At 50.1% G+C, this 27,020-nt stretch overlaps 1 protein-coding gene across 1 annotated transcript in view; it reads left to right on the top strand.

Annotated features, from left to right (window-relative positions):
* Positions 1–7,081: 7,081 nt before the first annotated feature.
* LOC137571164 (uncharacterized) overlaps positions 7,082–27,020 on the top strand; it is a 363,507-nt gene continuing 343,568 nt past the window's right edge. Inside the window, exons 1-2 of the mRNA XM_068279960.1 lie at positions 7,082–7,197; positions 17,851–17,950. Of these exons, the coding sequence (XP_068136061.1) occupies positions 17,875–17,950 (76 nt within the window). The 5' untranslated portion in view covers positions 7,082–7,197; positions 17,851–17,874. The remainder of the gene's footprint in view (positions 7,198–17,850; positions 17,951–27,020) is intronic.

Consider the following 27,020-nt stretch of genomic DNA (forward strand, 5'->3'; position numbering starts at 1 on the left):
CTGGCCAGCCCCTCCTGTATATAAGGAGGGGGGCCATGATGAGAAATATCATCCTTGCTTGTGACTGCTCACTGAGAGACATCTTCAGTGGTGTGTTGGCTAAGCAAGTGCTGTATACAATGATAAATCTAACGTTTTGAGTGCTAAACACCTTCACAACACTATTGTTCTATTGTTTGTTAGTTAGCTAGCAGGGGTGCTCGGAATTCACTTTTTAAAACCTGAATTGAATCAGATTTGGATACCTAGATATCCAAATCCAACGCGGATATCCGAATCCGAACTTTCCGGATATCCAAACGCATTATCCGCGGTTATCCGACTAATTCGGATATTCGCATAGTAAACCGGAAGTGGCCTTTAAATTGCTTTTAAAACGTCTTTTAGAGTAAATGATGCATGTAGCATCATGTTTTTTTTAAAGAGAAACACTAATCGATTATGTGGGGAGTTAAAATACAAAAAAAAAAAAAAAAAAAAAGAAAGAAATAAAAAATGGCTGTCAGTTAACATCAGGACTAGGTTTCAGACAGCGGTCGTGCAGCCCACATTGGGCTTGATTCACTAACCGGCGCTAAGTGTTAGCACCGGAGTAAAAAAGAGTTTTCCGGCGCTAAGCCGGTTAGTGTGCCTTATCTGAGGTTAATGTGACTTATCTGAGTTAGTGTGCCTTATCTGAGGTTAGTGTGCCTTATCTGAGTTAGTGTGCCTTTTTCTGAACTTAGTGCCCTTTAAGTAGCTTTGTGCACAGTAAAAGATGCACAAAGCTATATCTTTTAGTGTGCACAAAGCTACCTAAGGGGCGCTAACCTCAGATAAGGCACACTAACTCAGATAAGGCACAGTAACCTCAGATAAGGCACACTAACTCAGATAAGGCACACTAACCTCAGATAAGGTTAGCGCTGTAGTTTGCGCCCACTAAGTGATAAGGCACACTAACCGGCTTAGTGTCGGTTAGTGAATCAAGCCCATTATATCCAAAGTCCAACAGCACAACTGGGACATCACAGTTTTCAGCCCAGACACCTCCTAAAAAATACACGGCAATTGTGTTTTGGGTTAAATATAGGCAGTATCAGCAGCAGTGGCCTGTGGCACCATGACGGTGGGAGCAGCACAGGCAGCAGGAGCAGGGCAATGCAGCAGCAGCAGGTGTAATGTGTGCCAGGAGCATGCCAGAGATTGTACCGTGGTACGTAGCGTTGGTACCACGGCTGTAAAAAATTGTGAACCAGGTGGCTTAGTTAGTAATAATTAACAATCAGGAGGAGCCAGGAGGTTGTGGTGGTAGTAAAGGGTGGTAAGGCAGGCATAGTGATTCCCAGCCACTCCATGTCCCCCTCTTGCCAACAACAGGGAAAGACTCGCCCAACAGGGTCTGGTGGCATTTTTTCCTTGCACGGGAAGCGAAGGAGGGAGCAGAGGAGGCCACTGAGGACTGGCAGCCTGAACAGGCCTCAGTGTCGGCAGGAGTGGCGGAGGGGGTTCTGGTGCTGCTCCGAGTCTGACCACTGCCAGCGCCAGCTTACTTCAGCCTCTTGAACTCCTCATGCTCAACAAAATGTTTTTTTGGACAGTTGTGTGATGAAGCTGGAGGTGCCATACTTGGAGGGGTCACAACCTCAGCTTTAGTTTGCAACATTGCATATGGCAAACTTTCTGTCCAATGAGGGCAGAGTGAAAAAATGCCAGATTGGGGAGGTGAAGATTCCCCTGTGGCCTGAATGGGATGCTGCTGCTTTTCTCCCTGTGGCGGTTGGGGGTTGAGTGGTGCGGCTGGTGGTAGTGGCAGAAGATGAAGCAGCAGGCTGTGGGTCCCACATTCCACGCACACTGCTGCTCCTGCCACTGTCTGCAATGCTGATCCTCCGTGCCAAACCCACCGACACATCTCCTCCTCAGAGTCAGAGCTGACATCCCCATCCTGTGGATAGTAGTCACGGTCCTTCATCTCATCATCAACATTATACTCCCCATCCTCAAACAACTGCTTCTGGGATGGTGACCCCCCCAAACTCCTCTTCTGCTGCCACATGCAAGGACCCCCCCCCCCCCAACAACCACCGTCTGCATCTGTGACTCCTCCACATAGCCCAATGCGCCCAGAATATCCTCCTCAAACTCCTTGCGGCTTACAGTCCTGAGTTCGATCGCAGTGCCTGGAATGAAAAGCTCGCTCACTGAGGGTAGGCTGCCCACTGGGGTCGACACTGACATGGCAGACCTTCTGAGGATGGCGGCAATGTTGCTCTCTCTCCTCTTGGCCTTGCTGCCCCTCCCCCGCCAGTGCCAGCAGACATAGTACAACTTATACGTGATGATGTCACCAGATGATATGGGGTACTTGTACTTTATTAAAATCGGGGTTGGACCGAAGCAAATCAGTCACACTGACAGCTCAGCACAACAGCACTGCAGTAATCTGTAGTAAGCTAACACAGTACTACTCTAAGCATAACTAACAGTACTAACTACACAATAACACAGTAATCCTATTCCCTAACCTATACTGTACTAGCTAAGGCTAGGCTAATGGCTAATAGCAGGTTAGCAGCAGGCCTGCCCTGTGTGTGTACAGCACACACAGACACAGGACCTGCTGCAGCACCTTTTCTGACTGTCACTGACTGAACTCACACAATGACACAAGCTAGCTAACTAACAAACAATAGAACGATAGTGTAGTGAAGGTGTTTAGCACTCAAAACATTAGGTTTATCACTGTATACAGCACTTGCTTAGCCCACACAGCACACTGGAGATGTCTCTCACTGAGCAGTCACAAGCAAGGACAATTTCTCATCATGGCCCCCCTCCTTAAATACAGGAGGGGCTGGCCAGGGTTTCCTGCTGTGATTGGTTGCTAGGGCTTAGGCTGGGACTCCTGGGAGGTTCAAAGACATTATGGAGTCATCTCCATGGTTACAGTATTCGGATTCGAATATCCGAACTGGATATCCGAATTCCGTTTCGGATTTCGCATGCTATCCTCATGCGATGCGGATTCGGAGTCGGATTTGCCTAGATATCCGAAATCTGAATCCGAGGTTGGATAGCTGAAAAAGTTTGGATTATCTGGGTAGTTCGGATATCAGAATATTGGATGAGCACCACTGTTAGCTAGCTTGTGTGCGATTTCAGTCAGTGACAGTCAGAAAGGGTGCTGCAGCAGCTGCTAGTTAGGTCCTGTGTCTGCGTGTGCTGTGCACAGACCAGGCCTGCTGCTGGCCAGCTATTAGCCCTAGCTACAGTATAGGTTAGGGAATAGGATTACTGTGTATTGTATAGTTAGTACTGCTAGTTAGTGCTTAGAGTAGTACTGTGTTAGCTTACTACAGATTACTTCAGTGCTGCTGTGCTGAGCTGTCAGTGTGACAGATTATAGACAGTGTGCACTTGTGTCTTCTACTCTGCTGTCTGTCACTCCGTGCTGATTTGCTTTAAAGTCCAACTCCGATTTTAATAAAGTACAAGTACCCCACATCATCTGGTGACATCATCACGTATACGTTGTACTATGTCTGCTGGCACTGGCAGCCGGGGGAGGGGCAGCAAGGCCAAGAGGAGAGGGAGCAACATTGCTGCCACCCTTTAGAAGGACTGCCGTGTAAGTGTCCATTCCGCCGCTAGCCATTGGCCATCCAGCTGCTAGGGGGAGTCACACTGCAGAGGCGCAGCAGCGTGCAGCGGCTATTTTCCGTCTGATGGTGGATGAGCAGGCCACCACCAGCTCTAAAACAGAGACCTTCACCCCCACCAGCACTCCTGTTCGCAGGAGCAGCAGCAGCCGCCCAGCAGTTCCTGGGGACTCGGTCATCACGTCGACCCCAACGGGCAGCCTACCCTCAGTGAGCGAGCTTTTCACTCCAGGCACCACGATTGAAATCAGGGCTGTTACCCGCAGCGAGTTTGAGGAGGATATTCCAGGCGCATTGGGCTATGTGGAGGAGTCACAGATGCAGACGGTGGTTGTTGGGGAGGGGGGTCCTTGCATGTGGCAGCAGAAGAGGAGTTTGGGGGGTCATCATCCCACCAGCAGTTGTTTGAGGAGGGGGAGTATGATGTTGATGATGAGATGAAGGACCGTGACTACCATCCACAGGAGGGGGATGCCAGCTCTGACTCTGAGGAGGAGGATGCGTCGGTGGGTTTGGAATGGAGGATCAGCATTGCAGACAGTGGTAGGAGCAGCAGTAACCGTGGAATGCGGGACCCAGAGCCTACTGCTTCATCTTCTGCTGCTTCCATCAGCCGCACCACTCAACCCCCAACCGCCACAGGGAGAAAAGCAGCAGCATCACATTCAGGCCGCAGGGGAATCTTCACCTCCCCAATCTGGTGTTTTTTTCACTCTGCCTTCATTGGACAGCAAGTTTGCCATATGCAATGTGTGCAAACTAAAGCTGAGCAGAGGTTGTGACCCCTCCAAGTATGGCACCTCCAGCTTCATCACTCATCTGTCCAAAAAACATTTTGTTGAGCATGAGGAGTTCAAGAGGCTGAAGCAAGCTGGCACTGGCAGTGCTCAGATTTGGAGCAGCACCAGAACCCCCTCTGCCACTCCTGACAACACTGAGGCCTGTTCAGGCAGCCAGTCCTCAGTGGCCTCCTCTGCTCCCTCCACTGCTTCCCGTGCAAGGAAAAAACGCCGCCAGACCCTGTTGGGCAAGTCTTTCCCTGTTGTTGGCAAGAGGGGGACATGAAGTGGCTGGGAATCACTATGCCTGCCTTACCACCCTTTACTACCACCACAACCTCCTGGCTCCTCCTGATTGTTAACTATTACTAACTAAGCTGCCTGGTTCACAATTTTTTACAGCCATGGTACCAACGCTACGTACCACGGTACAATCTCCGGCATGCTCCTGGCACACGTTACACCTGCTGCTGCTGCATTGCCCTGCTCCTGCTGCCTGTGCTGCTCCTACCGCCAGGGTGCCACAGGCCACTGCTGCTGATACCATCTATATTTAACCCAAAACACAATTGCTGTGTAATTTTTTTGAGGTGTCTGGCCTGAAAACTGGGATGTCCCAGTTGTGCGGTTGGACTTTGGACACAATGTGGGCTGCACGACTGCTGTCTGGAACCTAGTCCTGATGTTAATTGACAGACATTATTATTATTATTATTATTATTTTTTTTTTTTTTGTATTTTAACTCCCACATAATCAATTAGTATTTCTCTTTAAAAAAACATGATGCTACATGCATCATTTACTCTAAAAAAACGTTTTGGAAGCAATTTAAAGGCCACTTTCGGTTTACTATTCGGATATCCGAATTATTCAGATATCCGTCGGATAATGCGTTCGGATATCCGCATCTATTCGGGTACCGGAAAGTTTGGATTCGGATATTCGATTCGGATCCGGATATCTGGGTATCCGGTTCTGAATAAATTCAGATTTTAAAAAGGGGTATCCGAGCATCCCTGCAATTAAGTATTTTCCACAGCACCAATATCTAATATCTTCATGGCAATATGATCTGCTTTCATGCCAGATTTTAATGTATAAAATCATGTTATGTCCCATTTTTGTATAGTATATTGGATTAATGAGTGTCTGAATTATGTATTAATAAAGGTCCTTTTGTACATTAAAGTGGCTGGTGACCTATATATACTGGAAAGAGGTTTTGGTACATGTGCTCTATGCAAGGTTTAGCCCCACCCATTATCTCGCCTTTGGGTAAGATGACAAGGATGTCAGACACTATTGCATTTTAAGGTCGCACCCCATGCGACCTTATAGGAGTATCGGGTGCGCCGTTTTTATCGCACCACAATGGGACGTTTCGCGCACACCGCACTGTGCGCACGCAAAGTTTTGTGCGCGGGACTTTGCGCGCAAACTGGTTTTCAAAAATGGTGCTAACCTAGTTAGCACCCTACTTTACAAGCCCAAAGCCCTAACTAGGTTAGCACCGCTTTGTGAATCAAGCCCTTAAAGTGACGTGCAGGGACCTTTACATTATAAGATGTTCAAGGCCCAAAATCAAGTGTCTTAGCATGCATGACCGCTAAGTGCACCGTAGCAAAGAGCACCTGTCTTAGAAGTGGCGGCAGCTAGAGCAGTGGTGGCTAACCTTGGCACTCCAGCTGTGGTGGAACTACAAGTCCCATGAGGCATTGTAATACTCTGACAGCTCTAAGCATAACTCGGGGAGGCAGAGGCATCATGGGATTTGTAGTTTTGTCACAGCTGGAGTGCCAAGGTTAGCCATCACTGAGCTAGAACCTCCTGATACATTTAAAGCGACAGCACGTGCAGAGTCCTTTGCATTATCAGATATTGCAAGGCCCAAAATCAAGTGTGTCAGCATGCATGACCACTAAGTGCACCTTAGCAAAGAGCACCTGTCTTAGAAGTGGTGGCAGGTAGAGCCTCCTGATACATTTAAAGCGACAGCACTTGCAGGGACCTTTGCATTATCAGATATTGCAAGGCCCAAAACCAAGTGTCACAACATGCATGACATTAAGTGCACCTTAAAAAAGAGCACCTGTCTTAGAAGTGGCTGCAGGTAGAGCCTCCTGATGCAGTTAAAGCAACAGCACATGCAGGGGCCTTTGCATTATCAGTAATTGCAATCAGTAATTGCAATCAATGAGTGACTTTCCTGAGTTTAATCATTTCCTAAATGTGCATAATTACTATTAGAAACAAAATTATGTCCATTTTCGTAATTAAAATAACTTTGCTTCTATAGAAAACACAAAATGACGAAATTTCGTGTTAAACGTGAAATTACGAAATTGAAATTTCACCTATGGAATTTTGAATTATGATTTATATGGCAATTTGTGTTGTACTGACAACATTCGCATCCGTAATTAAGGAAACGCAAAATTATGAAAATTTTGGCTCAACACTACTCAGGCCCTGTAGATAAATCTTCCTGTGTTCTCTGGAATGTTACTTTGTATCACCGGTGCTGACATTGGGGTATTTACATTAGATAAGCGGTCATTTCAATAACAAACAAAAAACAATTCTAAAGAAACCCTATTTCATAATAACAGCCACGTTCACTGAGAGCAAATGGTGTTTTATGACTGAGTGGTGGTAGGGGGGTCAGTGCAATGGAGGTGACAGTTCATCCTATGTAAGTATAAACACGAGGCAGACCTGCAGTCACACAATCATTGCGGAGGAAGATTCCTGACTGTAGAGAGTAATTCCTCCTCAGGTATGTTATTAATATAATAACCACCCCTCTGGCTATAGAGCGCCATCCTGTCTGGAGTTGGAGGCACATACCACTGAACCTTCAGCTGTAAATTAATATTGCTAAGAAAATATGACCATGATTGTTTTCCTATATATTTTTTTTTTTTTGCAACAAGGAGATGCTATCTTGGAGGAAGCAGAGGGAGGTAAGTGTAGTGTCATTGCCTGCAATGCACAGCCTGATGTGTCTCTCCTCTCCGGTCCAGCTTTGCACACGCACATCGGGGGGTATACTTCAATCTGCAGTAGCAATAAAAAGTATGTGAACCTTTTGGAATTAGATGGGTTTCTGCACAAATAGGTCATCAAATGTGATCTGATCTTCATCTAAGCCTCAACAATAGACAATCACAGTCTGCTTAACTGCCTGCGGACCGCCGCAGTATAAATCTACGGCGGGCAGGGGGCGCTGCGGTTCTGACCGGACATAAACTCTACGTCCTATTGACTGCGCGCCCCCGCCCGTCCCCGCCGCTGTCGGCTGCTCGATCTCCGCCGCAATGTGCTGCCCTGACGCCTCTATGATAGCAGAGCACTGTGAGCCGGGCAGGAGCCGTTTTCATTGGCTCCTGGCCCTGTCATTCATGTAAGCCGTTCCCATTGGCTTACATGGAGTGACAGGGTCAGGAGCCAATTAAAGCGGCTCCTGACCGGCGCACAGCGCTCTGCCGTCATAGCGACGGCAGAGAGAGCAGCCTGCGGCAGGGACAGAGCGGCGTGACCATCGGGAGCGGCAAATTTTAGCGGCGATTCGTCGGGAAGCGGCGGTTTACTGGACCAGCACCCTCTGGTCCTTAAAGGGAACCAGAGAGGAACGAAAAAAAAAAAAGAAAAAGCTTTTATACATAACTGGGGCTTCTTCCAGCCCCATAAGCCTGGATCGCTCCCACGCTGCCATCCTCCGCTTCCTGGATCGGCGGTACCGGGTCCCGTCACTTCCGGCGGACGCGGCCAATTGTCCGCTTCACAGGGGCTCCCTCCATGTATGTACGCGTGAGGCTGCGCAGTAGGCAGCCTCACGCGTACATACATGGAGGGAGCCCCGTGTGATGCGGACAATTGGCCGCGTCTGCCGGCCGACTGGCCGACTGGCGGCCATGACGGGACCCGGTACCGGCGGATCCAGGCAGCAGAGGACGGCAGCGTGGGAGCGATCCGTGCGTATGGGGCTGGAGGAAGCCCCCAGGTATGTATAAAAGCTTTTTTTCGGGGCCTCTGGTTCCCTTTAAAGAGTAACTGTCAGGCTGCAAAAGCTAATTTAAACCTCTATTCTCCTGTGTTAAACAGTTTAGAAGCAAGCCAAAAAGGCAATACTGAAGTTAAAAATCTCTCTTACTTTTGATGTGTGCTGACAGCAAGGCTCTGTATTCCCAAGCTCTTAAAAGAACGAGAGGCCGCATAACATACAGCAAAGCATTCTGGGGCCCTACCCTCGGCTGCTAGTGAGAAGTTACAGGGTCAAGTTACAACAGCATGTAACTCAGTCCAGCGCACAGCACTGATAAATCTCCAGGCAGAGTACACTGCAGGAGTCCGCTATTGTTCCTAGCCACATGGCTAATTAATATTCACTGCACAGTAGTGTTATTCATTACGAGGTTTTCTGTGAGTCAAATCATCAGGAAGCAGGGAGGATATGACATCACATTTGGCTTCATAGGAGACAAACATGGAACCTGCCATGAGCTGTCAGGAGCATCATTCTCTGCAAAAATTATGTGAAGTACAAACGTGGACAGTGAAATGCATATGTAATGTAAGTACAGCCAATATTTAGCTACTGATATATGTGTTTTTTTTTCTCTGAGACCTTATACCTAACAGCTCCTCTTTAAGGGGGCAAAGGGTGCTGGTCCTGAAGTGGTTAAACTAATACCACACAAATAATTGAATGTTTCCATGTTTTTATTGAGCGCACCATGTAAAAATTCACAGTGCAGGTGGAAAAGGTATGTGAACCCTTGGATTTAATAACTAGTTGAACCTCCTTTGGCAGCAATAACTTAAAGGGAACCTTAAAGGATACCCGAAGTGACATGTGTTCCTATTTTTTCTTTCTCTGCCTGAAAGAGTTAAATATTAGGTATGTAAGTTCAGTCCTGACCTTTTTATCTCTTTTTTGCTCTCAGAAGCCATTTTCTGCTAGAAAAGTGTTTTATAATTGGATTTTCTTATCAGAGAGGGTCACACTGTAGTCACTTCCTGTCTGAGTCAGGACTGAGTCAGCCACTTACATACCTGATATTTAATTCTTTCAGGCAGAGAAAGAAAAAAAAAAAGGAACACAGCATAGTTATTTGTGTGCTAGGCACTGTACATACACGTCTATCTCATCATGCCACATGTCACTTCGGGTATCCTTTAACTGAGAGGGATATGGATGTTTCCTTTTAAACTATACCAGTTGCCTGGCAGTCCTGCTGATCTCTTTGGCTGTGGATTGGCTGAATCACACACCTGAAACAAGCATGCAGCTAATCCAATCTGACTTCAGTCAGAGCACCTGATCTGCATGCTTGTTGAGGGGCTGTGGCTAAAAGTATTAGAGACACAGGATCAACAGGAAAGTCAGGCAACTGGTATTATTTTAAAAGGAAAAATCCATATCCTTCTCAGCTTAGAAAAACAAAGGTTCCCTTTAAACCAAACGTTTCCTGTGGTTGCAGATCAGACGTGCACAACGGCCAGAAGTAATTTTTGACCATTCCTCTTTGCAGAACTGTTTCAGTTCAGCAATATTCTTGGGATGTCTGGTGTGAATCGCTTTCCTGACGTCATGCCACAGCATCTCAATCGGGTTGAGGTAAGGACTGGGCCACTCCAGAAGGCGTATTTTCTGTTTAAGCCATTCAGTTGCTGATTTACTTCTATGCTTTGGGTTGTTGTCCTGCTGCAACATCCATCTTCTGCTGAGCTTCAGCTGGTGGACTGATGGCCTTACGTTCTCCTGCAAAACGTTTTGAAAAAGTTTGTAATACATTTTTCCTTCAATAATAGCAATCTGTCCAGGCTCTGACAGAGCAAAGCAGCCCCAAACCATGATGCCCCCACCACCATACTTCACAGTTGGGATGATGTTTTTATGTTGGCGTGTTGTGCCTCGTTTTCTCCACACATAGGGGTTGATTCACTAAACTGTGCTATGACAAATATCACACCTTATCAAACATATCACACCTTATCAAAGTTAACACGCCTTATCAGAGTAGCATAGTGAGTGCTACGAACCCGCATGGGCTCAGCGCAGGTTGAGTGTCATTGCCAATTAGCAGGAATAAGTTTGTAGCACTTGCTATGCTACTCTGATATGGTGCGTTAACTTTGATAAGGTGTGATATTTGTAATAGCACGGTTTAGTGAATCAACCCCATAGTGTTGTGTGTTTCTTCCAAACAACTCAACTTTGGTTTCACCTGTCCACTAGAAATGGCCCGAACCTCTGATTTTCGGTTCGCGAACCAGGTTCACAACCTTCCGCAAAAAGTTTGGTTTGCGCGAACTTCCGCAAACCGCAATAGACTTCAATGGGGAGGTGAACTTGGAAAACTAGAAAAATTTATGCTGGCCACAAAAGTGATGGAAAAGATGTTTCAAGGGGTCTAACATCTGAGTTTTTGCATGGAAGAGTGGGATAGACGCCAAAAGTCCCGGGGAAAAATCTGGCTTTGACGCAAAGCAGCGTTTTAAGGGCAGAAATCACATTGAATGCTAAATTGCAGGCCTAAAGTGCTTTAAAACATCTTGCATGTGTATACATCAATCAGGGAGTGTAATTAGAGTACTGCTTCACACTGACACACCAAACTCACTGCGTAACGCACCGCAAACAGATGTTTGCGTAGTGACGGCCGTGCTGGACCGATGCGCACCATGACCCCAGTGCAGGCCGAGGAGGTTTTCAAGCCCATATGGTTGCCAGGCTGAGGTAGCTGAATGACAGAACAGTGACTGTCCAGTAGAGATGGCCCAAATGGTTCACCGGCGAACGGTTCCCGGCGAACTTCCGGTGTTCGCGATCACGGAGAACCGCAAACTTTTCCGGAAGTTCGGTTCGCCCCCATAGTGCACCATTAGGGTCAACTTTGACCCTCTACATCACAGGCAGCAGGCACATTGTAGCCAATCAAGCTACATTCTCTACTGGAGCCACTCCCCTCTTATAAAAGGCAGGCACCTCCGGCCATTACACTCACTCGTGTGCCTGCACTAATTAGAGAAGAAACAGCTGCTGTAGACTCTATCATGGGGAAAGATTAGTTAGGCTCTTGTAGGCTTGTTAGCTTGCTCCTTGCTGATTTCTTATTGCTAAAATAGCACCCCACAGCAGGTCTTTTGAGAGCTAATATTGTTCTTGTGATCTATATTTTTTTTTCTGTGTGTCCCACTGACACTTGTGTTGCATAGACAGCCTTGCTAATTCATACTGTGTGTGTGCCACTGCCAGCCAGGCCCAGCACATTCAGTGACTACCTGTGTGTGTGACAGGTGCACATTGTAATACCCAGTACTGCATATACCTACCTGTTGTGTTCAGTGCACCCACCTCACCACTGCATATACCTACCTGTTGTGTTCAGTGCACCCACCTACCTACGTGAGTGCACGCAGTGTGATATCCCTCTCAGGGCATACCTGTTAACTGCACCTGTGTGACTGCACATTGTATTAGTCAATTCAGTGCATACCTTTCACTTCATCCCCCCGATATGGACAAAATGGACAAAACAGGTAGAGGAAGAGGTAGAGGCAGACCCAGAGGAAGGCCACCCGGCAGGTCTGTGCAAGGTCGTGTTGATGTGATTTCATGCGGCCCTGGCCCAAAGTACAGTGCTCAGAAGAAGGCACGTGCCATCAACTCCCAAGATTGTTAGGACGTGGTTGACTATTTAACACAGAACACTTCATCTTCCGCAGCCACCAGTGTGACTACAAGCACCACATCCACTGCATTTGACACTTCACAGGAGTTATTTGGTGGTGAAATCACTGATTCACAGCCACTACTGCAACAACAAGATGAAGGCGCTAAACAAGTTACACCACCTCATATGTGTGAGTTAGGCGACACTATGGACGTAATGTGTGAGAAGGAGGATGATGAAGTACCTGCTGTTAGTGCAGTTTTGGAGGTGTCTGAGGCAAGTGAAGCTGTGCAGGATGATTATGATGATACGGATCCCACATGGGTTCCTAAGAGACAAGATGACCAAGGGGTTCAGTTCAGAGGGGGAGTCAGAGAGGAGTACGAGGAGACGAGTTCCTGAAAGAAGCAGTGGGAGCTCGTCATCAGAAACAGCTGGTGGCAGTGTCTGGCACCATGTATCGTCACCTATGTAAAGCCAGCCAACATGCCCTTCAACATCAGCTGCTGATACCACCATAGTGCCATCACCCCAGGGGGGCTTAGCGGTTTGGAAATTTTTTCATGTGTCTGCCTCAGATCCGAGCAGTGCCATCTGTTGTCTCTGCCTCCAAAAATTGAGCCGTGGAAAGGCCAATAGAGATGGCCTGAACCTCCGATTTTCAGTTCGCGAACTTCCGCAAAAAGTTCAGTTCGCAGGAACTTCCACAAACCGCAATAAACTTCAATGGGGAGGCGAACTTTGAAAACTAGAAAAAATTATGCTGGCCACAAATGTGATGGAAAAGATGTTTCAAGGGGTCTAACACCTGGAAGGATGACAGCCATGCTGGACTGGTGCGCACCATGGCCAGAGTGCTCTTCCTCACTCAGTGATGTCAGGTAATGCCTGACTGCCTGATCAACTTTCGATGGTTCTTTCTCTACCATTGTTAAAGCTTACATCTATTTTTGTAAATACTTATTCTGCTTGCTGTTCAGTACCTGCATCGAGAATCTGTTATGGAGGGCAAGTCTGCCATTGCGTGTGACCAGGGATAATGGCCGGGGAATCCTGGTTCGATTCCGGTCCGGAGTGGGAGCCTAAGAAATGGCTACCACCACACATCCAAGGAAGGCAGCAGGCATTACGTGCAGTTAATGACCGAGGTAGTGACCAAAAATAACAATACATGAGGACTTTCGAGGCCCTGCTGTATATGTGAAATGAATCAACTTTAAATCCTTTATTGAGAATCTGTTATGGAGGGCAAGTCTGATGGTGCCTTCACTGCGACTCACCAGGTTGGTCACCTCCTCAAGGAGGCGAGAATCTGTTTTGGAGGGCAAGTCTGCCATTGTGAGTGACCACGGTGGGTAATGGCCGGGTAATCCTGGTTCGATTCTGTTCCAAATTGGGAGCTACCACCCCCGCACATCCAAGGAAGGCAGCAGGCATTGCATGCACATCCCGAGGTAGTGGCCAAAATAACAATACAGGAGGACTTTCGAGGCCCTGCTGTATACGTGAAAAGAATCAACAGGTAGGTAGTATATGCAGTAATGGGTAGTACAATGTGCACCTGTCACACAGACAGGTAGTGGACAGGCACAGTGACACTAAGTGTGCTCACTTAGGTAGGTGGGTGCACTGTGAACAACAGGTAGGTAGGTAGGTATATGCAGTAATGGGTATTTTAATGTGCACCTGTCACACATGTAGTCACTGAATGTGCTGGGCCTGGCAGTGGCACACACACAGTATGAATTAGCAAGGCTGTCTATGCAAGGCAGTGGCACACACACAGTATTAATTAGCAAGGCTGTCTATGCAACACAAGTGTCAGTGGGACACGCAGAAAAAAAAAAAAGATCACAAGAACAAGATTAGCTCTCAACAGAGCTTTTGTGGGGTGCTATTTTAGCAATAAGAAATCAGCAAGGAACAAGCTAACAAGCCTACAAGAGCCTAACTAATCTTTCCCTATGAGAGAGTCTGATGCAGCTGTCCCTTCACTAATTACTGCAGGCACACGAGTGCGTGTAATGGCCGGCGGGGCCTGCCTTTTATAAGGGGGGGAGTGGCTCCAGGAGAGAGTGTAGCCTGATTGGCTACAATGTGCCTGCTGACTGTGATGTAGACGGTCAAAGTTGACCCTAATGGTGCACTATGGGGGAAAACCGAACTTCCGGAAAAGTTTGCCTTAGATAGTGGACGCAAACCACCGGAAGTTCGCCTGGAACCGTTCGCCGACGAACCGTTCAGGCCATCTCTAAAGGCCAAAGAAGGCACATGGAGGAAAGGCACAAACTGCAATGGGAAGAGCACCTGAGCAAAAGCAGCACACAAAAGAAAAGCCACCCTCCTTCTCCTCTTCCTCCTTCAGGTGCAGCATCTTCAACCGCTTTCTCCCTTGCACCTTCCCAGCCACCCTTCTCCACTCTGCCTCTGACCTTGAGCGGTTCCTGCTATTCTGCCCACAGCAGCCAGGTGTCTGTGAAGGAAATCTTTGAGCGGAAGAAGCCAATTTCTGCCAGTCACCCCCTTGACCGGCATCTGACAGCTGGCGTGGCGGAACTGTTAGCTCACCAGCTGTTACCATACAAGCTGGTGGACTCTGAGGCCTTCCGTAAATGTATGCAGTGGAAGATGCCAGGCCGGAATTATTTCTCTAAAAAGACAATACCCAAACTGTACAATGAAGTTGAGAGGCAAGTGGAGTCATCTGTGGCACACAGCCTTGGGTTAAGGGTCCACCTGACCACGGATTCCTGGTCTGCCAAGCATGGTCAGGGCCACTGCATTACTTACACAGCCCATTGGGTCAACCTGGTGACCGCTGACAAGAAGGGAGTACGTGGCTGTGCAGGGGACAAACTTGTGACACCTCCATGGCTAGCAGGAAGGCCTCCTGCCGTTTCCGCTCCTCCTGCTACATACTCTTCGCTGTCGTCATCATCCTCCTCCTCCTCCTTGGGTGGTGCCGCAATCTCCTCTCCAGCTACACAGCCCCATCTCCCCAGGGCCTATGCTGCATGCCAGGTACGATGGTGTCAAGCCATCTTAGACATGTCTTGCCTCAAAGCGGAAAGTCACACTGGAGCAGCTCTCCTGGCTGCTCTTAACAAACAGGTGGATCAGTGCCTGATCCCGCACCAGCTGGAGATCGGCAACGTGGTGTGTGACAACGGCAGCAATCTCCTTTCTGCTTAGAATTTGGGAAAGCTGACACTTGTACCCTGCATGGCACATGTGCTGAATCTAGTCATTCAAAGATTTGTGTCAAAGTACCCAGGCTTAGAGGACGTCCTGAAGCAGGCCAGGAAGTTGTGTGGGCATTCCAGGCGGTCTTACACGGCCATGGCACGCTTTGCGGACATTCAGCGGAGAAACAACTTGCCGGTGAGATGCTTGATATGTATCACTGAGGGAGAGCAAGAGGAGGTGGAGAGTATGCCTGGATCCAACTTTGTGCAGATGGTGTCTTTCATGCTGTCCAGCCTGTTGAGGGACCCCCGTATAAAAAAACTCAAGGGTAATGACCTGTACTGGGTGGCCACGCTACTAGACCCTCGGTATAGGCACAAAGTGACGGACATGTTACCAACTCACCTAAAGGCAGAAAGGATGCAGCACATGCAGAACAAGCTGGCAAGTATGCTTTACAATGCGTATAAGGGTGATGTCCCAGCACAATGCAATAAAGGTACCACTGCCAGTAAGCCTCCTCCCATGTCCACACAGGCAAGGACAGGACGCTCCAGTGATCTCATGGTGAAGTCAGACATGCGGACATTCTTTAGTCCAACACCTCGCCTTAGCCCTTCCGGATCCACCCTCCACCAACGCTTGGACCGGCAAGTAGCAGACTACCTGGCCTTAAGTGTGGATGTAGACACTGTGAGCAGCAATGAACTCTTGGACTACTGGGTGCACAGGCTTGACCTGTGGCCAGAGCTGTCCCAATTTGCCATCCAACTTCTGTCTTGCCCTGCCTCAAGCGTCCTGTCAGAAAGGACCTTCAGCGCAGCTGAAGGCATTGGCACTGAGAAGAGAAGTCGCGTAAGTCACAAAAGTGTTCAGTACCTGACCTTTATCAAAATGAATGAGGCATGGATCCCGGAGGGCTACTGCCCACCCGAAGACTAAGTCAGTCCCCACACACAGCATCTCTGCCTGCACGCCGTGTGACTGCCTGCCCTAAGACTAAGTCGCTCCCCACACAGCACCTCTACCCGCAGGCCGCTTACCTTCTCTGCCAGACTGCCACCACCAACAGGGTCCAGGACTCCAGGCGGATTCCGGAATTTTTAAGGCTGCTGCTAGTAGCGGCCACTATACTTATTTTTCTGGTGTGTGTATATGCCTGCCTAATTTTTCTGGCTGCACTGCAGCTGCAACAACAAAACAAAAGGCTTGTACATGTGCCCATTCCCCTTCGTGATCATTACCTTGCCGCAGTGAAGGGGCTTGCGTATCACAATGAAGCAATGACCGCCGGCTATATGAGTGTCTCGGGGGTGGCACACCAAAGATAATAAGGTCGTTGCTTCATTGTGGACAGACCAAATTTGATTTGCTGGATAGTCACTGTTGTTCTATCATTGAGCTACCACAGCCCGGCGACCATACGGGCTTGAAAATCGCCACGGCCTGCACTTTGGCCATGGTGCGCACCAGTCCAGCACGGCTGTCACTACGCAAACAGCTGTTTGCGGTGCATTGCACAGTGAGTTTGGTGTGTCCGTGTGAAGCAGTACTCTAATTACACTCCCTGATTGATGTATACACATGCATGATGCTTTAACCTGCCTGGCGTTCTATTAAGATCGCCAGGCAGGCTGCGGGAGGGTTTTTTTTTAATTAAAAAAAAACTATTTCATGCAGCCAACTGAAAGTTGGCTGCATGAAAGCCCACTAGAGGGCGCTCCGGAGGCGATCTTCCGATCGCCTCCGGCGCCCAGAATAAACAAGGAAGGCCGCAATGAGCGGCCTTCCTTGTTTTGCTTATATCGTCGCCATAGCGACGAGCGGAGTGACGTCATCGACGTCAGCCGACGTCGTGACGTCAGCCGCCTCCGATCCAGCCCTTAGCGCTGGCCGGAACTTTTTGTTCCGGCTGCGCAGGGCTCAGGCGGCTAGGGGGGCCCTCTTTCGCCGCTGCTCGCGGCGAATCGCCGCAGAGCGGCGGCGATCAGGCAGCACACGCGGCTGGCAAAGTGCCGGCTGCGTGTGCTGCTTTTTATTTCAGCCAAATCGGCCCAGCAGGGCCTGAGCGGCAGCCTCCGGCGGTACTGGACGAGCTGTGCTCGTCCAGACCGCCCAGCAGGTTAAAGCATTTTAGGCCTGCAAGTTAGCATTCAATGTGATTTCTGCCCTTAAAACGCTGCTTTGCGTCAAATCCAGATTTTTCCCTGGGACTTTTGGCATGTATCCCACTCCGCCATGCCCCCCTCCAGGTGTTAGATCCCTTGAAACATGTTTTCCATCACTTTTGTGGCCAGCATAATTTTTTCTAGTTTTCAAAGTTCGCCTCCCCATTGAAGTCTATTGCGGTTCACGAAAGTTTGCGCGAACCAAACTTTCGCGGGAGGTTCACGAACCCGGTTCGCGAACTGAAAATCGGAGGTTCGGGCCATCTCTACATAATATTTACAATGCTGTGCACTGCTTGCACATGGCAGTTTTAATGTTGGTTTAGGAATACACCTCAAAGTCCCAGCTCTTCTGACTTCATCCTTGTGACCGATGTCTCTCGTTTTTTTTTTCAGGTAAAATCACCCAAGTCATCAGACATGAAGACAACTGCAAGAAGGATGATCTGGCTCACGTTTGGGCTCTTGTGGACTCTGGCAAGTAGTGCTGAAATTTGTAAGTGTATTTATTAATTACAGAGATGACTCTGGGCATCCACTTCGGTTACAGATTCTTCTAATTTATATATCTAAAAAGGCAGTTGTAATATGCAGGTGTTGCCACAATGCTGCAGGTGCATATTACAACTACTACGCTCATGGTGAAAGGGGGAGAAGGCACACACACACGCGGTCGGGGCATGTGCATAGCATGCTGGCTCTAAGGCCAGTGGACACACGGGCTCAGCAGGAGTAAGGGCTGGAAATTCTTTAACATGTACCTGAAATGGGCAGGAGAGGAAAAACTATACGTACCTGGGGCTTCCTCCACCTCCCTCTACTCTGATCGCTCCCTTCCTGTCCTCCAGGATCTTCGCAACTCGCCCAGAAAGTTCTCCAGTCAGGGCTAGTCGGCGCTGGGGGGGCATGGGGGAAGAAACATGTGGGGGGCTGCCCCGGGCCATTTTTAGGTGCAGAGCACGACGTGGGAGCAGCAGACAAACAGTGATGGGGAAGGGGGCCCACTCCCCCCTCCCTCACCTAGGGCTCCTCCCTTAGCACTTCCCCGCCCCCAGTAATTAGAGTAGCAGAGCAGGCAGGCAGGGGGCGCTAACTCACCTCTTCCTGGCAGTGGCGGCGCCAGGGGGGTGCTGAAGCACCCCCTAAATTTGTCCAAGCACCATATTAGCACCCCCTAAAAAAAAAGGTGCTGATTTTTTTTTTTTTTTGGGGGGGGGCTCTGTTTCTTTAAGCCCAGTCTGCCTGAGCCTGCGCTGTGGTCAGCTGTCTCCTGTCTCTCCCCCTTGCTGTGTACTGGCGGGCGGGGCGGCCGATGTCAGACGTTGTGTGCGCAGCGCACACTGACGTGACGTCACTCGGCCTGGGCTGGCCCAGGCAGTATAAAACAGCGCACACACGCGTGTGTTTGCGTGGCGTGCCGTGTGGAGAGACAAGAGCGAGCGAGCGACTGACTGGCGAGGACGGAGCGAGCGAGACGACAAGCGAGACTGGAGCTGCTGGACACCGGAGTTGTGTGAGTGAGTCACTCTCGTCTCGCAGCAGGCCAGCACAGCAGCCAGTCATTTTTCAGTCCCACTGCCAGCCAGTTCAGCGCGGGCATCGGGCAGGGTGGGGGCCGGGGTGGGGCGGTTTGGATCCCGGGGTCTGGGCTGGGGACTGGGCCCCTGCCTGCCTGCCTGGAATATACTCCAGCACTTCACCACGCCCCTTTTGATGACCATTCCTTGGTTTTTTGACCACACCCTCTTTTTTGGTCACGCCCCCAACTTTTTTTAGCCCCCGTGCAAAATTGTACAGCACCTGCATAACACCCCCCCCAAAAAATTTCTGGAGCCGCCACTGATTCCTGGCTCTATGCGATGGAGCTCTGCGTGGGTCTTCTACATCTCCCTAATGCCACTCACTGTACTTCCACTTATCATGAAGTATAATGAGCAGCATAAGTAGAGGAAGAAGACAGCATCATGCAGAGTTCCTTCACATGGAACCAGGAGGAAGAGGTGAGTTAGCGTCCCGTCCCCTGTCTGCCCGCACCACTGCACTAATTACTGGAGGGGAAGCACTAAAGATGGAGCCCTAGGTGAGGGGGGAGTGGGCCCCCCTCCCCACCACTGTGTGCCCACTGCTCCCCCCTCCAGGTTACCTATACTGGAGGCACCTATAGACCTGGCTAGCCTATACTGGGGGCACCTATAGACCTGGCTAACCTATACTGGGGCACCTATAGACCAGGCTACCTATAATGGGGGCACCCACACCTGGCTAACCTATACTAGGGCATGTAATAGATAGCGGAGATATCGCCGCAGAGACAAGCGGCATGGCGGCTATCTCCGCGTATCAGCCAGCAGCCTCTGCCGCGCGGTTACATGCTGAAATTTTGCCTGGTCCTTCTATTGCTCACAGGTTAACCACTTGCCGACCGCACACTCATAACGTGCGTCGGCAAAGTGGCAGCTGCAGGACCAGCGACGCAGTACTGCGTCGCCAGCTGCAGCCTAATTAATCAGGAAGCAGTCGCTCGTACGAGCGGCTGCTTCCTGTCAAATCACGGCGGGGGGCTCCGTGAATAGCCTGCGGGCCGCCGATGGCGGCTCGCAGGCTAGATGTAAACACAAGCGGAAATAATCCGCTTTGTTTACATTTGTACGGCGCTGCTGCGCAGCAGCGCCGTAAGGCAGATCGGCGATCCCCGGCCAATCAGCGGCCGGGGATCGCCGCCATGTGACAGGAGACAGCCTGTCACTGGCTGCACAGGACGGATAGCGTCCTGTGCAGCCGGATCTCCAGGAGGGGGCCAGGTAGGAGAGGGAGGGGGAGGATTTCGCCGCGGAGGGCGGCTTTGAGGTGCCTCCCCCCGCCACCCACAGCAGGCAGGAGAGATCAGACCCCCCCAGCACATCATCCCCATAGGGGGGAAAAAAGGGGGGCAATCTGATCTCCCTGCCTGGACCCTGATCTGTGCTGGGGGCTGCAGAGCCCACCCAGCACAGATCACTCAAACCAGCGCTGGTCCTTAAGGGGGGGTAAAGGGTGGGTCCTCAAGTGGTTAAGGGCTATGCGCTCGCGAGCCGAGCAACAGGAGCTTTATGCATCTAGGAGGGGAGTCAGCTGACGCGCAGTCAGCTGATTCCAGCCAGCGTCCGGATTGGCTGAGTGACTGGGGCGGCGCTGTGGAGCATGGTTGGGTATATATAGGACAGGCCTGTCAGTAGCTCCTCGTCTGCTGTTGCAAATGCTATCGTGTTAGTGCTCAGACCCTAGTCAGATCCCAAAGTGTGCTACAACCGGCCGGAGCCGGGGATCCACACTTAGCCAGATTATGTTGATAGCTTAAAGTACTAATTGCATTGTTTATTTGTTATGACTTTCTGCTTACTCTGACTATCCTCCTGTTTGTCGATTCTGTAACTCAGCCATCTGATTCACGTTGCCGACCCTGCTTGTTATTGACACTGAATCAGTCTTCCGTTTCTGTACTGTACCTGTCCGCTCGTTGCCTACTCTGCCTGTCTGACCTCGCTACCCGCACCAGTGGGCCTAGCCACTGGTAGAGATGTCGCGAACCTCCGATTTTCAGTTCGCGAACCGGGTTCGCGAACTTCCGCGGAAGGTTCGGTTCGCGGAAAAATTCGCGAACCGCAATAGACTTCAATGGGGAGGCGAACTTTGAAAAATAGAAAAAATTATGCTGCCCACAAAAGTGATGGAAAAGATGTTTCAAGGGGTCTAACACCTGGAGGGGGGCATGGCGGAGTGGGATACATGCCAAAAGTCCCCGGGAAAAATCTGGATGTGACGCAAAGCAGCGTTTTAAGGGCAGAAATCACATTGAATGCTAAATTGCAGGCCTAACGTGCTTTCAAACATCTTGCATGTGTATACATCAAACAGGGAGTGTAATTAGAGTACTCCTTCACACTGACACACCAAACTCACTGTGTAACGCACCGCAAACAGCTGTTTGTGTAGTGACGGCCATGCTGGACTACTGCGCAACATGGCGTGATTGCTCTTCCTCACTCAGTGATGTCAGGTAATGTGTGACTTCCTTCTCAACTTTCCATGGCATTGTTAAAAAGCTTACGTTTTGTTTTTAATTTACATTTTCTACTTGCTGTGTACTTGTTCAGTACCGCTACAATGAGAATCCTGTGGAGGCGGGCAAGTCTGCCATTGTGACCCCGGGTAATGGCCGGGGAATGAGAGGTTTGAATCCGGTGTGGAGCCTGAGCAACGGCTACCACTACACATCCAAGGAGGGCAGCGGGCAGGCATGCACGCCCGCCCGCCCCGAGGTAGTGACCAAAAATAACAATACAGGAGGCGGACTTTCGAGGCCCTGCTGTGTATTTGAAATGAATGTACTTTAAATCCTTTAACAAGAACCAGTTATGGCGGGCAAAGATGACACCACATTCCTTTCACGAGAATCATATGGAGGCGGGCAAGTCTGTCATTTGTGACCCCGGGTAATGGCCGGGGAATGAGGGATGGAATCCGGTGTGGAGCCTGAGAAACGGCTACCACTACACATCCAAGGAGGGCAGCAGGTAGGCATGCACGCCCGCCCCGAGGTAGTGACCAAAAATAACAATACAGGAGGCGGACTTTCGAGGCCCTGCTGTGTATTTGAAATGAATTAACTTTAAATCCTTTAACGGGAATCCGTTATGGAGGGCAAGTCTGCCATTGTCACCGCGGGGAATGAAGGTTGGATTGCGGCCCGAAGTGGGAGCCTGCTGAGACCCATGCTGTAGCTGCCCTGACCGTGCTTTGCAGACCAGGCATCTGTGGTCAGATGGACCCTTGAGCCAGCGGAAGACAAACCAAGTCGAAAGCATTTGCCAAGAATGTTTTACGGAGGGCAAGTTTTTTTGCCCTTTTTTTAAATTTTTTGAAAATGATAGATGGTTGTATTTTTAAATTGTTTGAAAGTTTAGATGGTTGTATTTTTAAATTGTTTACAAGTTTAGATGGTTGTATTTTTAAATTGTTTGAAAGTTTAGATGGTTGTATTTTTAAATTGTTTGAAAGTTTAGATGGTTGTATTTTTAAATTGTTTACAAGTTTAGATGGTTGCATTTTTAAATTGTTTGAAAGTTTAGATGGTTGCATTTTTAAATTGTTTAAAAGTGTATCCATTCTTCCTCCCCCCAGCCACGAACAATACCATGGGAACGTGGAGCAGCAGAAGCCCCCTGCCACGGTTGTTCTCCGCTGCATGTCTTTTGAGGGGTGCTTCTTTTCCTCAGGTGTTCTTGCCATAGCTGTTTGTGCCTTCTCTCCAGGTGCCTTCGTAAAGCACTTGTCCCTACGTGACAGTTGGCCTTTCCACGGCTCAATTTTTGCTGGCAGAGACAACAGATGGCTTTGCTCCGATCTGAGACACACACGTGAAAAAATTTCCAAACCGCTGAGCCCCCCTGGGCTGATGGCGCTACGGTGGCATCAGCAGCTGACGTTGAAGGGCACGTTGGCTGTCTGGCCATAGCTGGCGATACATGGAGCCTGACACTGCCCCCAGCTGATTCTGAGGACGAGCTCCCTCTTGTATTGCGTTCCGGAGTTGGAGCCTGATCAACGTCTACCACCACACATCCAGGCAAGGAGGGAAGCAGGCAGGCATGCACGCCCGCCCCGAGGTAGTGACCAAAAATAACAATACAGGACTCAGGAGGACCTTTTGCGGCCCTAATTGAAATGAACTAACTTTAAATCCTTTAACGGGAATCCGTTATGGAGGGCAAGTCTGCCATTGTCACCGCGGGGAATGAAGGTTGGATTGCGGCCCGAAGTGGGAGCCTGCTGAGACCCATGCTGTAGCTGCCCTGACCGTGCTTTGCAGACCAGGCATCTGTGGTCAGATGGACCCTTGAGCCAGCGGAAGACAAACCAAGTCGAAAGCATTTGCTAAGAATGTTTTACGGAGGGCAAGTTTTTTTGCCCTTTTTTTAAATTTTTTGAAAATGATAGATGGTTGTATTTTTAAATAGTTTGAAAGTTTAGATGGTTGTATTTTTAAATTGTTTGAAAGTGTATCCATTCAAGTGCAAGTTATGCACTGACTGCCAGGTATAATGTGCAGTCACAGATGCAGTGAAAGGTATGCAGTGACTGCAAACAGCCGTTTGTGTAGTGACGGCCGTGCTGGACTGGTGCGCACCGTGACGAGAGTGCAGGTGATGGTGGCTTTTCAGCCCATATGCTTGCCCGGCTGATGTAGCTGAATGACAGAACAGTGACTTTCCAGCTGATCAAATTTGGTCTGACCACAATGAAGCAACGGCCTTAATATCTTTTGTGTGCCACCCCCACCCGAGACACTCAAATAGCCGGCGGTCATTGCTTCATTGTGATGCGCAAGCCCCTTCACCGCGGCAAGGTAATGATCATGAAGGGGGATGGGCACATGTACACGCACCAGAAAAATTAGTGTAGCGGCCGCTGCTAGCAGCGGCCTTAAAAATTCAGGAATCCGCCTAGAGTCCTGGACCCTGTTAGTAGTGGCGGAGAAGGCAGTCAAGCGGCCTGCAGGCAGAGATGCTGTGTGTGGGGAGTGGACTGACTTAGTCTTCGGTCGTGCAGTAGCCCTCCATGATCCATTCCTCATTCATTTTGATAAAGGTCAGGTACTGAACACTGTCGTGACTTAGGCGACTTCTCTTCTCAGTAACTATGCCTCCAGCTGCACTGAAGGTCCTTTCTGACAGGACGCTTGCGGCAGGGCAAGAGAGAAGTTGTATGGCAAATTGGGACAGCTCTGGCCACAGGTCAAGCCTGCGCAACCAGTAGTCCAAGGGTTCATCGTCGCTTTTCGCAGAGTCTACATCCACACTCAAGGCCAGGTAGTCGGCTACCTGCCGGTCCAGGCGTTGGTGGAGGGTGGATCCGGAAGGACTATGGCGAGGAGTTGGACTAAAGAACGTCCGCATGTCCGACATCACCCTGAGATCGCTGGAGCGTGCTGTTCTTGCCTGCGTGGACTTGGGAGGAGGAGGGTTACTGCCAGTGGTACCTTGATTGCGTTGTGCAGCCACATCACCCTTAAACGCATTGTAAAGCATCATCGACAGCTTGTTCTGCAAGTGCTGCATCCTTTCCGCCTTTTGTTGAGTTGGTAAGAGGTCCGCCACTTTGTGCCTGTACCGAGGGTCTAGTAGCGTGGCCACCCAGTACAGGTCATTCGTCTTGAGTTTTTTGATACGGGGGTCCCTCAACAGGCTGGACAACATGAAAGAGGACATCTGCACAAAGCTGGATGCAGAGGTACTCTCCATCTCCTCTTGCTCTTCCTCAGTGACGGGACGCAACTCCTCTTCCTCCCCCCAGCCACGAACAATACCACGGGAACGTGGAGCAGCAGAAGCCCCTTGTGATGGCTGCCGCGGTTGTTCTCCTTCCACCGCCTCTTCCTCCTCCACAGAAACACCTTCCTCATCATCACCATCATCAGAGTCTGACTCCTCTCCTTCCCCACACGACTCCTCTTCTTCCTCCTCCTCCCCCCTCTGTGCTGCCGCCGGTGTTGTGGAAACATCGGGTTCGTGTGTAAATGGCTCCAATGAATCCTGCTGCCCTAACTCTTCTTGTTCACGCTCCTCCACAGCTGTATCCACCACTCTACGCACGGCACGCTCCAGGAAGTAGGCGTAGGGGATCAAGTCGCTGATGGTGCCCTCATCGCGACTCACCAGTTTGGTCACCTCCTCAAAGGGCTCCATGACCCTGCATGCATTTCGCATCAGTGTCCAGTTGTTGGGCCACAACATCCCCATCCTCCCAGATTGTGTCCTTGTACTGTAATGATACAGGTAGTGGGTGACGGCTTTCTCCTGGTCTAGCAGGCGAGAGAACATCAGCAGGGTGGAATTCCAGCGAGTCGGGCTATCGCAAATCAGGCGTCTCACCGGCAAGTTGTTTCTACGCTGAATCTCTGCAAAGCGTGCCATGGCCTTGTAAGAGCGCCTGAAATGCCCACACAACTTCCTGGCCTGCTTCAGGACGTCCTCTAAGCCTGGGTACTTGGACACAAATCTTTGCACGACCAGATTAAGCACATGTGCCATGCAGGGTATGTGTGTCAGCTTTCCCAAATTCAACGCAGCAATGAGATTGCTGCCGTTGTCACACACCACGTTGCCGATCTCAAGCTTGTGCGGGGTCAGCCATTGCTCCACCTGTTTGTTAAGAGCAGCCAGGAGAGCTGCTCCAGTGTGACTCTCCGCTTTCAGGCAAGACATGTCTAACACTGCATGACACCGTCGCACCTGGCATGCAGCATAGGCCCTGGGGTGCTGGGGCTGTGTAGCTGGGGAGGAGATGGCGGCACCAGCCAAGGAGGAGGAGGAGGAGGAGGATGACGACAGCGAAGCGGTGATAGCAGGTGGAGAGGAGGTGGTTGGAGGCCTACCTGCAAGCCGTGGAGGTGTGACAAGTCGGTCCTCTGCGCAGCCACGTACTCCCTGCTTGCTGCCATCGGTCACCAGGTTGACCCAATGGGCTGTGTATGTAATGTAGTGGCCCTGCCCGTGCTTGGCAGACCAGGCATCCGTGGTCAGGTGGACCCTTGACCCAACGCTGTGTGCCAGAGATGACACCACTTGCCTCTCAACTGCACGGTACAGTTTGGGTATGGCCTTTTGAGAAAAATAATTGCGGCCTGGTATCTTCCACTGCGGTGTACCAATGGCCACAAACTTACGGAAAGCCTCCGACTCCACCAGCTTGTATGGTAATAGCTGGCGAGCTAATAGTTCCGCCACGCCAGCTGTCAGACGCCGGGCAAGAGGGTGACTGGCAGACATTTGCTTCTTCCGCTCAAATACTTCCTTCACGGACAGCTGGGTACTGCTGTGGGCAGAGGAGAAGGAACCGCTCAAGGGAAGAGGCGGTGTGGAGGAGGGCTGTGAAGGTGCAAGGGAGAAAGTGGATGAAGACGATGCACCTGAAGGAGGAAGAGGAGAAGGAGTTTGGCTTGTCTTTTGAGGAGTGCTGCTTTTACTCAGGTGTTCTTGCCATAGCTGTTTGTGCCTTCTCTCCAGGTGCCTTCGTAAGGCACTTGTCCCTACGTGAGAGTTGGCCTTTCCACGGCTCAATTTTTGCTGGCAGAGACAACAGATGGCTTTGCTCCGATCTGAGACACACACGTGAAAAAATTTCCAAACCGCTGAGCCCCTTGGGGTGATGGCGCTACGGTGGCATCAGCAGCAGCTGATGTTGAAGGGCATGTGTGCTCCCTGGCCATAGCTGGCGATACATGGCACCGGACACTGCCCCCAGCTGTTTCTGAGGACGAGCTCCCTCTGCTTCTATCATGGAGTCGTCTCCTCCTACTCCTCTCTGACTCCTCCTCTGAACTGTCCCCCTGGTCATCTCCTCTACCGGGAACATATGTGGTATCCGTATAATCGTCATCATAATCCTCCTGGCCAGCTGCGCTTTCCTCAGACACCTCCTCAAGTGCACCAACTTCAGGTGGTCCACCATCATCCCCATCCACACACGTTACGTCCATACTATCGCCACCTAACTCAGACGTATGAGGTGGTGTACCTGCGCCTTCT

The sequence above is a fragment of the Hyperolius riggenbachi genome, chromosome 4, assembly GCF_040937935.1.
Source record: "Hyperolius riggenbachi isolate aHypRig1 chromosome 4, aHypRig1.pri, whole genome shotgun sequence".
Taxonomy (NCBI): domain Eukaryota; kingdom Metazoa; phylum Chordata; class Amphibia; order Anura; family Hyperoliidae; genus Hyperolius; species Hyperolius riggenbachi.